The sequence below is a fragment of the Prunus mume genome, linkage group LG4, assembly GCF_029339155.1.
Source record: "Prunus mume cultivar Tortuosa linkage group LG4, ASM2933915v1, whole genome shotgun sequence".
NCBI classification, from domain to species: domain Eukaryota; kingdom Viridiplantae; phylum Streptophyta; class Magnoliopsida; order Rosales; family Rosaceae; genus Prunus; species Prunus mume.
In genome coordinates, this window is record NC_142701.1 from 19,243,673 (window position 1) to 19,259,440 (window position 15,768).

The 15,768-nt window shown below is 38.2% G+C and overlaps 3 protein-coding genes across 5 annotated transcripts; 1 reads left to right on the forward strand and 2 right to left on the reverse strand.

The window, feature by feature from the left end:
- Nucleotides 1-1,667: 1,667 nt before the first annotated feature.
- Nucleotides 1,668-3,483, forward strand: LOC148918081 (tRNA/rRNA methyltransferase (SpoU) family protein). The gene is given in 4 exon segments (XM_089050488.1): nt 1,668-1,878; nt 1,968-2,140; nt 2,142-2,777; nt 3,261-3,483. Coding segments are annotated over 3 exon segments (699 nt in total). The 3' UTR covers nt 2,457-2,777; nt 3,261-3,483.
- A 604-nt stretch (nt 3,484-4,087) lies between these two features.
- On the reverse strand, nt 4,088-6,896 carry LOC103330027 (uncharacterized). 3 transcript variants are annotated; one of them, XR_016126020.1, is made up of 4 exons: nt 6,595-6,896; nt 5,309-6,174; nt 4,465-4,694; nt 4,088-4,361 (listed from the first exon to the last, which is right to left on the reverse strand). XR_016126020.1 is itself a non-coding variant. In XM_089050151.1 (4 exons), the coding sequence occupies exons 1-3, from the start codon at nt 6,789-6,791 to the stop codon at nt 4,503-4,505; spliced, it is 513 nt and encodes a 170-aa protein (XP_088906277.1). In that variant the 5' UTR covers nt 6,792-6,896; the 3' UTR covers nt 4,088-4,354; nt 4,465-4,502. The 3 variants fall into 3 exon arrangements, 2 of the variants coding, with proteins under 2 accessions (XP_088906277.1, XP_088906276.1); XM_089050151.1 differs by having other exon boundaries at nt 4,088-4,354; nt 6,051-6,174; XM_089050150.1 differs by having other exon boundaries at nt 6,051-6,174.
- Nucleotides 6,897-12,589: 5,693 nt separating this feature from the next.
- LOC103330031 (F-box/FBD/LRR-repeat protein At1g13570-like) lies at nt 12,590-15,239 on the reverse strand. The gene is made up of 5 exons (XM_008232570.3): nt 15,085-15,239; nt 14,694-14,786; nt 13,382-14,335; nt 13,155-13,286; nt 12,590-13,040 (listed from the first exon to the last, which is right to left on the reverse strand). The coding sequence occupies exons 2-5, from the start codon at nt 14,718-14,720 to the stop codon at nt 12,708-12,710; spliced, it is 1,446 nt and encodes a 481-aa protein (XP_008230792.2). The 5' UTR covers nt 14,721-14,786; nt 15,085-15,239; the 3' UTR covers nt 12,590-12,707.
- Between the last annotated feature and the right edge of the window lie 529 nt (nt 15,240-15,768).

Sequence of the window (15,768 nt, forward strand, 5' to 3'; positions counted from 1 at the left end):
CAAATCACTTTTTGGCTAAAAATCTTTTTTTTTTGGTCAAATTGCCAAAACCTAATCAGTATTAACAGGCCCAAATTTTTTTTCTACTCTTTCAAATTCTGAAATCATGCAAGTTCAAGTATAATCCATAAAAAATCCTGATTCAAATCTAAGTTTCTAAACAACTAAATCAATCACAAATTCACACAATCATCAACCAACCAAGGAAGTAGAACGACTTACAAACCATCACAAAAAAACACACACAAATAAAGCAGGAAATCTAAATTATAATGATTACAACCCATGACAAAAATATAACAAATTTAACAAAGCAACTTGCATTCATCTGTCCAAAAATACACTTGTATCAGTCAACAATCAATCACCAAACAGATAATTTCAGTAAAAATATAAATAAATTGTTTCCTTATCTTCAAAACCCTTCAAAGTTTAACAAACGAACATGTCAAAAATCATGAACTACTACTCCTGAATAAGAAACAGATAAACAACAAAATTATATAACCTCATACTAGAGCTCAATAGATATTCATTTTAATCCCCCCCCATTAGAGTTTGAATCATAGAAATAAAAAAAGTTTATAAAAGTAAACATAGGCACCAGAAGAAAATTATCATCTATCTTTAGCTAAAGGCCTCTCCACTGTGATGACAAATATGAACAATTTCAAGACTATCAACATCACTACGGTTTAGCTTAGTTATCCTTTGTTCTTATTTCATAAATTTGACTTTGGTGAACTATAAACCAAGGGATGAAAGATAGTTAGAATACAAACTAGCTCTCAAAACTTACCTAAAATGATCAAATCACCTACAACAGCTCTCAAAAACCCTAAAAATTCCAATATACAATTCAAAACCTATAGCTCTCACATATGCAAAACCAAAACATAATATCCACATACAATTGAAAACCCAATACAAAATTAACCCAAAAAAAAGAAGCAAAACTTACAAAACAAAATTGATGAAAACCCAAAACAAAATTGACTTCTTTTTTTTTTTTTTTACTGTTTTCTATGAAGAGTATCTAGTGCTGATGAGCCAGAGGGAGAAGGGTCAGGCCGAGATGAGAGAGAAGGTGAGGTGGTCGAGCTCGAGTCGGAGAGAAAAAGGGTAAGGTTGAGAGAGAGAGAGAGAGAAAGAGAGCGAGCGATGGCGCGCTGTTCAGAGCTAGGGAGACGATAGAGGTTCAGACGTAAAAAATAAATTGAGATGGAGGTTGGCTGCGAGTTAGGTCAAGAGGAGATGTTTATATTAGGTTAAGAGTAATCTAGTCAAGTAAGCGCGCGGTACAAGTTCCTTTTAGCCAATAATATCATGCCATGTGTCAATTTTATATGTAATTAAATAATAGGCGGTTCGGTTAAGGTTTACCGGTTCAAAAAAATTTGGAATTGAGGGCCGAAATGTTGACTTGATTCGTTCGAATCAAGTTCAACGTTGAATTTTTTGGTTTGATAAAACAAAGCTTTATTTTTCAGTTCAGTTTAATTTGATTCGGTTGGTTCATTCGGTCCATAGGTTTTTATGCCCTCCCCTAATTTTAGCACCTTTTGGGAACCCAAAATAAAGGTTTAGCTCCTTTCTATTAAAAATAGCCCAATGGGCCCAAATCGTCGGTTTTTCCTGACAGTTAGTATGAGACGACGTCGTATGATATGAACGCTATCCGAAACAAAAAGCCCCTTTGGTCCTATGCAGCTGGACCTGGACTTGCATCATCCACGGCTTGGCGCCAAAATCACTGCAAAACACTAGTCCGTACATCTCTCTCTTCAATCAGTTCCAGTCTCCGAACCAATAGATCACCCATCTCTCTGCTCCACTCACCCTCCATTGGATTCTCTCCTGTCCTTTCACCCAATCAAGGTACTTTCTTTTTTACTCTCTCTGTGTCTCTCTCACTACACTCATACGCAAATGTCTAATTCAATTTTGTGATTTCAATTTGATTACAGGGCTTACACTTGCTTCGCACAATGTTCCTTCACGGCCGTACATTTCAACAGAAGCGGCAGATTTCGCAGACGAAGCTCATTCCATAGACTCAACCCTAGAACCGCCGGAGTACCCGACGCAGGACAGCGTGGAGCAACTGCTCACGCAGAAAAACGACGTCGCACGCCTCATGAAAAATGGAGCGCCACCCTGGGTCCGCACACCAACGCGGCGGTCGGTGGTTCCCATACCTCGACAAGTTCAGCTGCGGCTGCGGGGAAGATGCTTATCTCAGCAGCGGTGAGGTTCTGGAAGCTTTGGATCCGTACATATTGGATGTGAGGAAGGAGAGGTTCAGGAACGCGGTGAAGAACCGGAGCTACTCGGTGTGTTTGGTGGTTGAAGGGTTGGGCGATTTCGGCAACGTCTCTGCCGCGTTTCGGTCCCTCGGGTTTCAGTCGGTTCTTGTGCTCTTGTGCGACAGCTCCAAAAGGTGCAACGGCATGTGAGGTGAAAGGGTCTGGTTCTAGTTCAAAAAATGTATAAAATTAGAAAGGAGATTTATATTTTTCTAAACTAGTTTTTGTTTGATTTTGATTAGGAAGTTTAATTGAAGCTGTTATGTAATGGGTTTCATTTCTTAACTTTCGTTTTTTCTTTTGTAATACAAAAACGCTTGATCTTGTTTCAGGTATAGAGACAATCGCCATGTCAGTATGGGGGCAGAGAAATGGTTGGACATTGAACTTTGGAACTCTACTCCAGAGTGCTTTGAAGTTCTGAAATCATGTGGTTATCGAATTGCCACAACGCATGTGGGCATGGATGCGGTAATTGTCTACTTTCTTCTTCTCTAGAATTTGTTTGCATGAAAGGGATGTTCAAAGAATAATATTTCTTCCAGGAATGCACCATAATGTAAAAAGATTTGATTTTGATATATTTTCTTTTTTTGATCGATAACCAAGCTCTTTCCTTGTTCAGTTTTAAGCTGAAATACTTGTTTCTTTATGATCAATATCAAATATACTTTAGAAATTTAACCCAGAAAAAGGTAATAACACCAAGAAATTATACCTTAGACACAATGTTCTTCAAAAAGAAATTTGGTTGGAGTCCTGTTCATTGCGATACACACTTGTATATACTCTTGTGGAATGTGAGATCCATTAGTACATTTTTTCTGCTGGCGTACGATGTTGTGGACAATGCTAATCATATAATCTGCTTAGCCTCTAGGCAATGCATTGCTGTATGTTCTTGGATATTATGGTTTTATTAATTTATATATAATATGATTTTTCTGAATGTAGGGGAATAAGTGATGAGGCCCTGCCTGGATTTATCAGATTCGCATTGCAGTATTCCGATTAAAGGCATGGTGGACTCTTTCAATGTTTCAGTTGCCGCAGGCATTCTCGTGCACCATGCTGTTTGTGATAGAACTGGTAATGACACTACTGCTGTACATCATCTTGTATTTCAGAATACATCCAACTTCCTTTTTCCTTTTGTCGTTTTTGTTTGGAAAATTATTGTTACGGTTGTTTTATGATGATCTTGACTGGTGTATGTTCCTCTGTAATAGAAAAATTCACTTTTCAAGTGATACCTTATGAGAATGAATTACAAGGCAATCATAAATCGAATGTCCTATGCTGGCCATTGATATCGTTATGGAAATTCTGTTCTCAACTGTATTTGTGCAATTGAACATGCCTGAGTTTTTATAAAAGATTGCATTTGCCCCCTTTAGGCATCTTTTTGCCACAGCACTGGCCCATAAGACTTTATATGTTGAAGGTTTTTGTTGTTGCCGTGATCATCTGACTAATGACTAATGAGGAGGGAAGTGAGTGTTTGGGTAATTGAGTAGCTGTTTTGGTGTTTGCTATTCAAGTGCAATTTGGGGTTATACATCATCATCTGTAGAAATATTAGAGCTTTGATTTTGAATTTGAGCTTTCTGAAAAACAGGATATTATTTCATTGCACAAAAATATTATTGAGGTTTTGGTACTAATAAGAGTAGTCGTTATAGATGAACTATTGTAACATCTAGTGACGTTTCTTTTTTCTTTTTCTTTTTTTGGTTGGGTATAAAATGTTGCACTTAAACCTTTCGTGTCCCTCTAGCAACTACAAAGAAACAATACTAAATTTAAACCAAAATGTTAGTTTGTGATGCTAGTATATTGTTCAATACTCTTATTAGTATATACATGGCTGCTAAGCATGTAGTATTGACAGATTGAAAGTTGTATATTCTGTCAACCCTGATGCAATGTTTTGAGCGTAGGGAAAGTATCTGTAAATCAAAACATTGCATCAGGGTTGACAGAATATACAACTTTCAATTTGTTGCTCCTTTTTGCTTCCCTCCATTGGGTTTGGATATCAGTATTATCTGCAAACTAGCATAAAATCAAATAACTCCAGTAAGTATACAAGTGCTGCACAAAGTTATATAAAGTAAACATAACTCTAATCTAAATGGATCATTCTTATGACTTTTACCTTTTGTAATTCGGCCAGTTTTTTCAATATTCAACCATTCAAAAGCGCCGTCGTCTCTCTCGGGCTAACCCGTCTGCTATGCGCGACAGAGCAACTGACAAATCATGATCGTCCGTTGGCTCCTTATACACAACCATTCTGCTGGCAGCATCTCTTACAACTCCCTTGTTGCACATGATGATCAGCCTCGAGCCTTTCTCCTCCATCGTATGGATGAAGTCAGGGGTAAGCTACCAATAAACAAAAGAACAAAAAAACCAAAGAACGAAAATCAATAACTTTTTCTTTTTAAAAGAAAAAATATTATTAATAAGAAACCAAAGAGAACAAAAGGAACCCTAACAAACCGGCAAAAACACCAAACAGAAAACACACAACTGCCTCCTAACAAGAAGCAAGCCAAAACAAAAGGCAGAAGAATCCTAATAGCCTAATATAACCGGAGGAAGGGAACCGACAACATCATAATTGGGATCTTGAAAAAACTTCCCAATTCCAGAAATTTCACAATTCACAAAAACTTCCCAATTCATTAATGCAAAAATTGAGCACATGGCTATAAGAAATTCAATGGCTTAGTAAACATAAACAATACAATACCAATCTCACAATAGAGCAATAACAGTACAATTACGAGTGTGTGATATAATAACGATCGATACAGAGCCTAACAATGTAATAACAGTTTGATTACTAGCAGTGCATTAACAATGTAACAATCTTATAACAATCAGATAACAGTATGAAAAAAGATGAAACTAATTGTAGCAAACAGTAGATCTCAAAATGAAATCAATAAACTAAATAGTTAGCACTAAATAGTTATCCAAGTTAGATGAATTACCGAGTCCATGGAGTCCGAGAACACCACAACGGAATCCAAAGGTCATGTTGTCTCATACTTCCGAGCTGCGCCCGCTGCAGTGACATAATGGAACTTCACTGCAGGTCTTTTAAATTAGTTGATTTAAAAGAAAAGTGAATATATTCTATTGTTTATTTTCTGTTTTAATCTCATAATGTTTATCCTTGTGTAGGATTTCTGTCTTCTTCTCAATCCTTGTCAGTGCTTCTGGTTTCTTCCCTAAAACCAATGAAGAATTCAGCGCATAGAGCTGCTAAATTGTTATTGTTGGACAATGCAACACCTGCAGTGAAGTTCCATTATGTCACTGCAGCGGGCGCAGCTCGGAAGTATGAGACAACAGGACCTTTGGATTCCGTTGTGGTGTTCTCGGACTCCATGGACTCGGTAATTCATCTAACTTGGATAACTATTTAGTGCTAACTATTTAGTTTATTGATTTCATTTTGAGATCTACTGTTTGCTACAATTAGTTTCATCTTTTTTCATACTGTTATCTGATTGTTATAAGATTGTTACATTGTTAATGCACTGCTAGTAATCAAACTGTTATTACATTGTTAGGGCTTTGTTATCAGACTGTTATTATACAGTCAGCACACTGTAATTGTTCTGTTATTGCTCTATTGTGAGATTGGTATTGTATTGTTTATGTTTACTAAGCCATTGAATTTCTTAGGGTGCCAACAAGAACACCGGGACGATAAGGGTCCTCCCTTACGGATTCCATCAACACGCATCCGTTGGCCACAGATTTTGCAACCATATCATAAATGTCAGTGGTGACAAGGGATGGACAGATATGAGGAACAGAAGCAACAGCCGCAACATGAAGATCTTCCAACCTGAGATTGGAACCAAGTTGAAAGTAGATTATTAGAAGGGAGAGAGGGAGGGAGAGAGAGAGAGAGACAGGGAGACAGAGAGAGAGCAAGCAGTATGTGTGTTTTGATGGATGCAATGCAACAACAAGTATCTCATCAAGGGAATTTTCATATCAAAATGACAAACTAACTAACAACTTTTGCTGCCTTCCTCTTGCTTTCCTTTCATTGTCCACACTCTCAAATCACTCTCTCTCAATTATACAAATATATTATGTCTTTTAACTTTGACATAATCTACTAATAGTACTACTCTTCGTCTAGTACTTATGCTTAATCTACTGTTTTTCTTCATTTCTTTAATTTTACCGAGTACACTCTACAGGACCTAAACCCTAAACCCGAAGTACACTCTGTTTGTAATTAAGATAGTTCACTTACCGGTCACTCACGGTTATGCGGTTTGAACCCACGAAAATGCAATAGCTGCTCAGCCAGATTAGACTCTTATTTCCAGACACCCCCACCGCCACCGGACGAGAGCTGTGCTGAATGGTTTGGGCTCCGAAGACAACCTCGTAAAACTCCACGGCCTCCTTGGCTCGTGGTGGTGGTGAAGGGAAGATAACGGCGGCCATTAGATTTGGGGGAGAAGGAAGCGGTGGTTACGGTTGGGGGAAGGAGGCGGTGGTTAAGGTTGGGAGGAAGGAGGCACGAAGAAAAGAGGCGGATATGAAATAGGATTTAGGGTTAAAACGCGGACAGAGTTTATATATCTTAGGTTTGGCATAAGATGGATGATTAGGATTCACAATCGTACGATAAAATATTATATGATGATCTGACGATGTAGATAAAAACAACTGGAAATGAAAATATATACATAAATGTATGGCTTAAATGTTAAAATAGTCCCTGTGTTTTATCTTGTTGGCCAATTTAGTCCATGTGTTTTTAATTTGGCCAATTTGGTCCCTATGTTTAGCACTGTTAGCCAATGTGGCCCATTCTGTTAAAATTGCCGTTAAATTAACATAATAATTCTTTTTTTCTTCTTCTTCCTTTGAAAACCTAGAAATTTTGTTGAAATTAATTTATAAACATATTAAAACTTCATTAGAACTAAAACATAGCATTAGAAAAAAGATTAAAAAAAACAAGATGGGCGCGGGGCTACTCAGCAATGTGGTTGGGGGGAGTGGGGCGATGACTGCATGGTGAATATTCTACTGGGAGATGGTCAGGAGTTAGGGATTGTTCTTGAGAGAGAGAGAGAGAGAGAGAGAGAGAGGGGAGGGGTGGGGTGGGTGACTGTGGCTTGGGGAGTTGGGGTTTTTGCATGTGGGTGAGTTGTTGCTGGGGAGAAAGGGTGTTGCTGAAATGGTGTTGTCCTTTGGTTTTTAATTGCTTTTAGATTTTAAATCTTATTTTCATTTCATAATTATTTATTTTATAGATTGAATTCAAATATTTATATTTTTTATTAATATTTTAGTAAAAATTTAACGGATTGGATTACATTAGCTAACGGTCCGAAACACAGGGACCAAATTAGCCAAGTTGAAAACACATGGACTAAATTGGCCAACGGGCTAAAACACAGGGACCATTTTAGCATTTAAGCCTAAATGTATTGTACTTCTTGTTGTCATTGTATTATCAAACCCCCTGTTATTTTTTTTTTTTGGGTCTGTTAATACAGTAGTGATACAAGCATGACATTTCTAATACACAGTTCAGAAATCTTACCGTATTGACAAATAAAGCATGACATTTCTAATACACAGTTAATTATGAAATTGTGATTTCATGATTATTGTTATAAGAATACCCTGATCAAATATAAAAACCATTCAAACAAATTCACATGGTCCGAGCATTCTGCACAGCTGTAATTGAGTTTTCTATTGCACAACCATTAAAAGTAGAAGTACCAACACTTCCAGATAGGTATTTGTTATAAATAAAATACCTCAAAATTTCTTCTTCTTCGTCAGTTGCTCCTTTCCTCTATAACACCCCATCTCCAAATTTATCCCCTGTTTTAATTAATTTGAGCGAAATTAAGATTTTACCCGTGGGATAGGGGTATTTTAGTCATTTTCTTATCCGGAAGGAATTTGGGAATTCTGGTTGTACTGTTGCGTAGAGCACGGTGAGATGAGTCCGTAGACACGTAGTGGGCTCAAATCGGAGTTGGAACGAGAGAGTTATGATCGAATGAAACTCAGTGGCACGATCGTAATTATTGGAAAAAGGGATTTTTTTATAAAAAGTCCGAAATGCCCTCATTTCTCTCTCTCTCTCCCACTCGCGTCTCTCTCTCCTCTCTCTCGCGACGACCACCGCAGCCGGCCACGTTTTGGCCGGCCGTTCTCTCATCCGGCCACTAAAGTTGACGCGCCGGTACCAAAATGACCGGGCCATCGTCCTCTTCCAACCCCAGCCGGCTTTGCCGCCGCCGTGATTTCGCGAAAACGAGAAGAAACGCGCGGTTTGATAGAAACCGCCGGCTTCGTTCGTCGTCGTCCGCCATCATTTCGACGATCCAGGTATGGATCTTGAACCTCTCGAGCTGTTCTTGCTTCCTGTTGTGTTAGATTTGAGATATTTTTGTGTTTTGGAGATCGATTAAGCGATATGGAAGTTTGGCGGATTTTCGGCCTCCGATTCCGGCAACTTCCGGTCACTTTTTGGGGTAGTTCCAAGAACAAAAGTGGTTCTAAATGGGGTGTTTTACCTAGGGTTGGAGGCCGGCGGTTTAGAGTTTTTCCGGGCGCCGGAATTTGATCAAGCCACCCACGCGTTGCCGGCGCGTGGGCATTAGGGTGGGGACCACATTCAGTCTTAGAATGATCCCTTGGTCCTCACGAGCGCATAGGATTTCGCGGATCTCAATTTGGATACCGTTTGAGTCTTGAACGGATATCGCATATTGCACGTTATCCGGGTTCAATAGGTTTGGACCGTTGGATGGTCCTGAATTGTTAATATGTTAATCTAGACATTCTTAGGATCGTGTAGGATTCGACGGATCGTAAAACGGAGTCCTGGATACTCCGGAAATGCCAACCCTAGAGCGAGGGTTTTAGTAACCGTCCGATCGTGTGATCGTGAGCGATCCGACCGTCCGATCTGGACCAAACTTGCAAGACATGTGTCCTAGACCTTGTAGAACTCATAGAAACTATCGGATCGGAATTTGGAGGTCGCGGGCCCATTTGACCAAGGTTGGGTAGTTTTCCCTGGGTTGACCATGAGACTTCCTAGGTAGTATTACCTTCCTAGGAAGATTAAGATGACCGTAGAGACAGGTCTTGATCGTTAGTCGAGTGTGTGGATTATGCGAATTTAGGATATTAATATATTATTTAAATTGGGGGATTATCAGATGCTATACCAGGGTTGAGGTTTATGAAATAGAGGATTATATATTTATATATATTTATGTGTATATATAAAGGTATAAAAAGAGTTTAGAATGTCAGTTTGAAGTGCTATACGCACTACCCTATGTACCTCCTTGGATATTAATTACCCTGTGTAAGTACCGTCCTGTGATTGTAAGGTCCCACATGTCGTAGGATTATCCGGCGTGCGGACAGACCCCATATGTGGCGCTGTTAGTACCGGCATATGGGGGATATTGTGATACTAGTGAGGTCACACGTGTCGTAGGAGTAGCCGGTGTGGTTACAACACGAACTTTGCAATTCAAGTGATTAAGAATAATTATCCATACATCTGTTGTTCTGTGTTCGAATCCCTCCTCTTGTTGGTGTCTCTTGTATATCAATTTATTTGAGTATAGAAAAATGCATTAATTATGGCATGCATGATGATTGTAGATATAATTGAAAGTCATCATAATCCATCCTAAATGGGAAGGGTGGCCCCAATAGCAAACAAGAAGAATACACCATCGTGTCGTGCACATGGAGTGGTTTATTTTTATTTTCCTAGGATGAATATGCACATGTAATGTAACTATAACATAAGCACCACCCGTGAGATCTTCAGTCCCACTTTCCACGAGAGACCATCACAAATTCACAAAATTCAGAATATGAGTAGGGGAACGTTGGGTTCGTCTGGGTCATTTGGTGATCATAGGAGATATATGCAGCTACTTGAGCTCTACCCTAACCCATAATCATACATAAACTTGATTTGGTCTATAGTCACTTGTAAATACCCATTCAACCTCATGCTGCCCAAATGAATGAATAGGCCACAACGACCCAAATCAACACAGAATGATTCTAGACATGTCATGCATCTTGAGGATCGCTAGTGGGTTGTAGTTTGAAAGGTATGAGAAGAAGTGTTACGACTACTTTTATTTATATGGTCTGGGTCAACCCAAATCTGCTTGGGGGATTAATAGGCAGCATTTAACCACATTAAACATCTGTAAGGGATTTATAACTCAAGTGGTTAAGGACATTTATCCATGCCCGCAGTTATTATCTTCCCGCAACTGAAGAAGCCTGTTTCTCATGGAGCTACAAATAAGCTCAAGATGGGGGAAGGCCCACAAGAGGGAAAATGGAAAAGGGCCAACTTCAATTTTCAAACCCAACCAAGAACATGTTAGATGCCATGGCCCATGCCAGAGATTCAAGCAGGAACCCAAAGAGGCCCTAAACGCCAGAGACCATGAGAAAATAGTGAAGCACCAGACTGAAAACGATAAGGCTAACGCGCACAACTCGGTGAGTGGTAGTGTTAGAGGCCTTCCGCAATTGTTGCTCATTCCACACTCTCCTACTTATAAAAACTGTTCGAAAAAGCTAACCTCTCCCACCCCTCCACTCCATCCACACCCACTTCCTATAAGATCAAGTGCCCGTTTTCTGCTTCAAGCAAATCTACATATCTGCAAATAATACTTTCATTTTCAACCCATCATATATTTAGCTTCTTTTCGCTCTGCATTCTTTATTTCTGGACCTTTTTTTTCCTTTTTCTTTTTTTTATAGGTGCCATGACCAAGTGAATGGCATATAACTCCTTTTCGGTTTCTGGGGAAAAATGAGGACATGCTCCATGTGCTATTCTAACTTGCAAGTACCAAAGTTGGGTCTTCAGTCACCTTTTCTTGGATTACCATATTTAGGGAGAAGAGCAACAATAACCACCATAAGTCAACCACTTTTAAAATGCTTCAGAAGCATACAATACCAAAAATCAAACTACAATATAATCGAATCCTCAAAAAACGGATATGAATTCACAAGAAAAAATCGAATACCTCAAAATCGAAGATCACAGATCGCACCAAGCTCCAATTGAGTCTCTTGCAGCGCAATATCAATCCAAAAATTACCAAATCAAACAACAAATAACAAAAAAATTGAAGCAATAAAACTCCAATCTACACCATACTGAGCTCAGAAGAATCCAAAAAGAAGATCTGGAACCACATCATACCGAGCTTCGTTCGAAGAGGTGAACGAAGCTCGCTTCGTTCGAAGAAGAACGAAGCTCGTTTGGAATATTCGATCTGCTGAGGCTGCCAAACAAGTTTCTGTTATGAGGTCACCAACGTAAATTTTAAGAAATTCCTATCCTAACTGGCGAATTTTGGGCATGTTTCAAAGAATTCAAACCAAAAGGTCAAAACCGTAATCTAACATAGAAAATAAATCCAAAAATTGACAGATGTTGGTTTTTGGGTTTATTTTGGGTGTGTTTATATGTTTTAAATAGTGTAGGGTATGATTATAGTTTAATGTCTAGAATTGGGTGTTTAACTAATTTTGTAAAAAAAATATTGTGTCTATCAACTACCAGTGTAAAGGAGAAATGAACCAGCATATGCCTATTTGTAGTTATTCTCTGTTCATTTCACGGTGAAACATACTTGCTTGGAGCATGAGAAAGGTTGTTTTGATGGAACAGGGGCGCGAGCTTCATCTTCATCTTTCAAGCTGAATTTTCAAACTGGGTCATGCTCTTGAGGTCAGTTCTCTCATCAAACCACTTCGTATGGTTGAAGAAAGATCAAAGACTTTATATGTTGAGGGTTTTTGTTGTTGCCGTGATCATCTGACTAATGACTAATGAGGAGGAAAGTGAGTGTTTTGGGTAATTGAGTAGCTATTTTGGTGTTTGCTATTCAAGTGGAATTTGGGGTTATACATCATCATCTGTAGAAATATTAGAGCTTTGATTTTGAATTTGAGCTTTCATTGCACAAAAATATTATTATTGAGGTTTTGGTACTGAGTAGTCGTTATAGATGAATTATTGTAACATCTAGTGACTTTTTTTTTTTTTTTTAATTGTTGGGTGTAAAATACCAACCAACCAATCTCATAAAATTTCTGATACTTGTATATACTATATAGTATATAGTAACTCTCGTAATAATTATCAACATTAAATTTATAATGGCCCGATTACAACATATTTATATATAGATATTTCAGAATTGGCCTAATTAAATTGGTAGCCTTGAACAATGATCGTTACAGAAATTATAATTCGATCCATAATGAAAAGGAAAAAAAAAAAACTGGCATAATCAGATACATATGTAAAGCCCAAATTTAGAGAATTATAATTTGCGCATCGGTCTTTACTTCGTTTAGTTTCTCTTGGACAAGTGACCTGCCTTTTTCTTCCCAATATGAATTTGATAGATATGCAGCATTTACGCCCAGGACGTCCCACCACGCTCCACCACCCATATACAATTTTCCAAACGGATCGATTTCCATGATCTCGAGCTTTGTTGTAATTTGCAAAATAGAAATGGCAAACTCCATCTCGCACGGTGTGCTTCGAAATGCCTGCAACTTAACTTTTCTCAGATGATCATGTTTGATCCTAGAAAAACTCTGTGTCTGTTGTTGGTTCTCAGAGAAATTATCAACCAATAACTGCAATAACGTAAAAGAAATCTCTCATGTAATGGGCATCATCTAATTTGGTTGAATGACATATATAACAACTGATTTTGCATATATAGAAAGTATAAACTTTTAATTACTAACCGTTACTACAAGTTCTTCCAAACGAGGTGCAGCATTGAGAAGATTCAGAGGCCCAACGAGGTCAGCCCCATTAAACAGATGCAGGTCCAGTTTCTTAAGGTCTCTAAACATTGGCAAGTTTTGGGGAATCCGCTGCACATAAACACCAACCGTCTAAAAGTTAAATTTTGCAAACAATATTAGTTGGCATGCTTCAGAAAGTTGACTAGAAACAAATCTTCACTCACCCATGTAGCCACCGTCATACCAAGAGTCTCAAGCCCAAGAAAAGATCCAAATTGGGTTAGTGTATCCCATAAGTCATTGTAATCCATCGGATCATAATAAATTCTTGCTGGATGTGGAGGTTTGATGGAAAGATGCAGATTTGGACGTCCATCTACGAGCTCCAAGTAAGCAACCTTTGCTAGAGAAATATCAACTCTTTCTATATCAGTACAATTGACCACTCTCAAATCATTCAGACGAAGCGATGGACCTCCAACAATCAGATCCGTGGCTCCCGTGCAACCATCTAAGGTCAAGCTTTCGAGTAGCAAACAGTCAGATAAGAGACGTGCCAGAGAAATGTTGTCTACCACAGCTTTATACAGATAAAGAGTTGTTAGCTGATTGAATCTGTCAAAGTCGGGTGGAGGTCTTAGTAAACATCTAGCCAATGACAACTTCTTTAGAGGTGATGGGTTCAGCTCTGAAAGCAACCAGCAAGGGAAATCATAAAAAGTTTCTGTCTCTTCTATATCTGGCAGTGAGTACGTGCAAGAATATAAATGAAGGTCAAGCACTTGAGCTCCCTTTGTAATTGCAAAACGAATCCATTCGTCAAGGATAGTGGTGGATTCTCTGTTAAAAAAGAATTCCACTTTGAACGAGTCTACCTTGTTGCCATGGTGGAGCTGCAAAACTTTGTTCACCCATCTTACAAAGACTTGTTTTGAGAAGTCCTCAGCAAACAAGTCGTCTTCATCATAATCATCATCTCGAACGTTGATTCCGAAAATGTTTGCAAGGTCAAATTCAAGATTGACCCTTGTTAGTATTGGCTGCAATCCAAGATGCCTCCATGGACGTGATACCATGGTGGTAACCACTACATCTTTTAGGGTCAAGAGTGAAAATATGGATACCAATATGCAATCTGGCAACTCATTAATCCAGTCCTTGCTCTCGCCCTCCTCATCCTAAAAACATAACAACAACACCCCACTGAATAACTAAACATATTACATTACCCTTCCTTGATCAATCATGCACTTGAAGAGGAAGAAAAAGAGGAAAGAAAGAAATATTGAACCTCTAAAATATGAAAAATGAATACAACCATAACTCAACATGTCATGAACTCTAGACTAGACCTTGTTTTGCACTCTCTTTTTTCTTCTAGCTGTTGCATATTGTATTAAATTTGAGAGCGGAACAGTAGAAAGCTTCCATTAAATTTATATATATATATATATATATATATATATATGTATATAGGCATGTTTTGCTATATCTCTTGAACAATAAGAAAAAATTAAAAAGGTTAAAAACACTTACAGTAGCTAATATTCTATCTTTATCCATTGGCCTTCACGTGGTAGAATCTTGACCGCCTTTGCTTTTCTTTTTCTTTTGATTTTTGCTTTTGATCTGATCAAGAATCATAGATCCGCGACAAGAGTTAAAAGCAAGGGAGATCTGACCCCAAAAAAACACGAGTACGAGAATACTAGGTTTCAGTTCAGACATCTGACCATAAATAAAACATTTTTATTTTTTTTAATTTTCAAACAATACCAGATTTTAGACATAGATCCAGCAAAATAAGATCATCGAACCAGCCCAAGTAGGAGGAACAAGCAATAGCAAATTCTTAACCCTCAATGTAGACTAGAAGAAACCATGAGCATGCAGTTTGAAAACATAAAATAAATATAAAAACTTTTACCTTAAACAGAAAGATAAACGGGCAAGAGGAGCGGCCTGTACTGGGGGAAGGGAGGAGAGACAGAGAAGAGGAAATTGCAAGAAACCCTTGCATTTATATAAAAAAATCTTGTACAGATTGACCAGGAAAGAAAAGGAAAAAAAAAAAAAAAAGAGGCAATGTTAAATAGGTTCAGGGATTAAAAAAAATAGCAAGAATTCATTAGGGATATAAAAAATAGCAAGTAAGAATTCATAAAATTATATATATACTAAAACTGAGTTCAGGAATTCACTGTTCCTAGACTGTAGCTTAGCAATAGTGAAGTGACGATTTTGCCCTCACGTAAGAGATGGTCTGCTTCCTTGAGCTGACTTTTGAACAGTGAATTGGCCGTTATGCCCTCCAGCCCTGTTCTCTTTTCTTCGAACCTCTTCCCTTCATCGCAGCCCTCTCTCCTAAACGATAACCAATCGGCCATACTCGTTAAATATATTACAATATTTAAATAGTATAGCCGTACGGCTATACTCTTAAAATATATTAGAATATTCTAAAAGTATATACGTGCGGCTGTACGAGTTAAATATAATCGAATAGTTAAAGAGTATAGCCGAACGGCTATACGCGTCAAATATATTCGAATATTTAAATAGTATAGCCGTTCGGCTATACACGATAAATATATTAGAATATTCTAAGAGG

Excerpts from the sequence above, each read along its gene's own strand:
- LOC103330027 (XM_089050151.1), bottom strand. The coding sequence starts at position 6,791 with ATGGCCGCCGTTATCTTCCCTTCACCACCACCACGAGCCAAGGAGGCC. Across the intron at positions 6,175-6,594 it reads CGCATAACCGTGAGTGACCG|GTTGGAAGATCTTCATGTTG; the intron begins GTAAGTGAACTA and ends TTCCAATCTCAG. Across the intron at positions 4,695-6,050 it reads GATGCGTGTTGATGGAATCC|CTTACCCCTGACTTCATCCA; the intron begins GTAAGGGAGGAC and ends GTTTATTGGTAG.
- LOC103330031 (XM_008232570.3), bottom strand. The coding sequence starts at position 14,720 with ATGGATAAAGATAGAATATTAGCTACT. Across the intron at positions 14,336-14,693 it reads AAGATAGAATATTAGCTACT|GATGAGGAGGGCGAGAGCAA; the intron begins GTAAGTGTTTTT and ends TTATGTTTTTAG. Across the intron at positions 13,287-13,381 it reads GTATGACGGTGGCTACATGG|CGGATTCCCCAAAACTTGCC; the intron begins GTGAGTGAAGAT and ends GTTTATGTGCAG.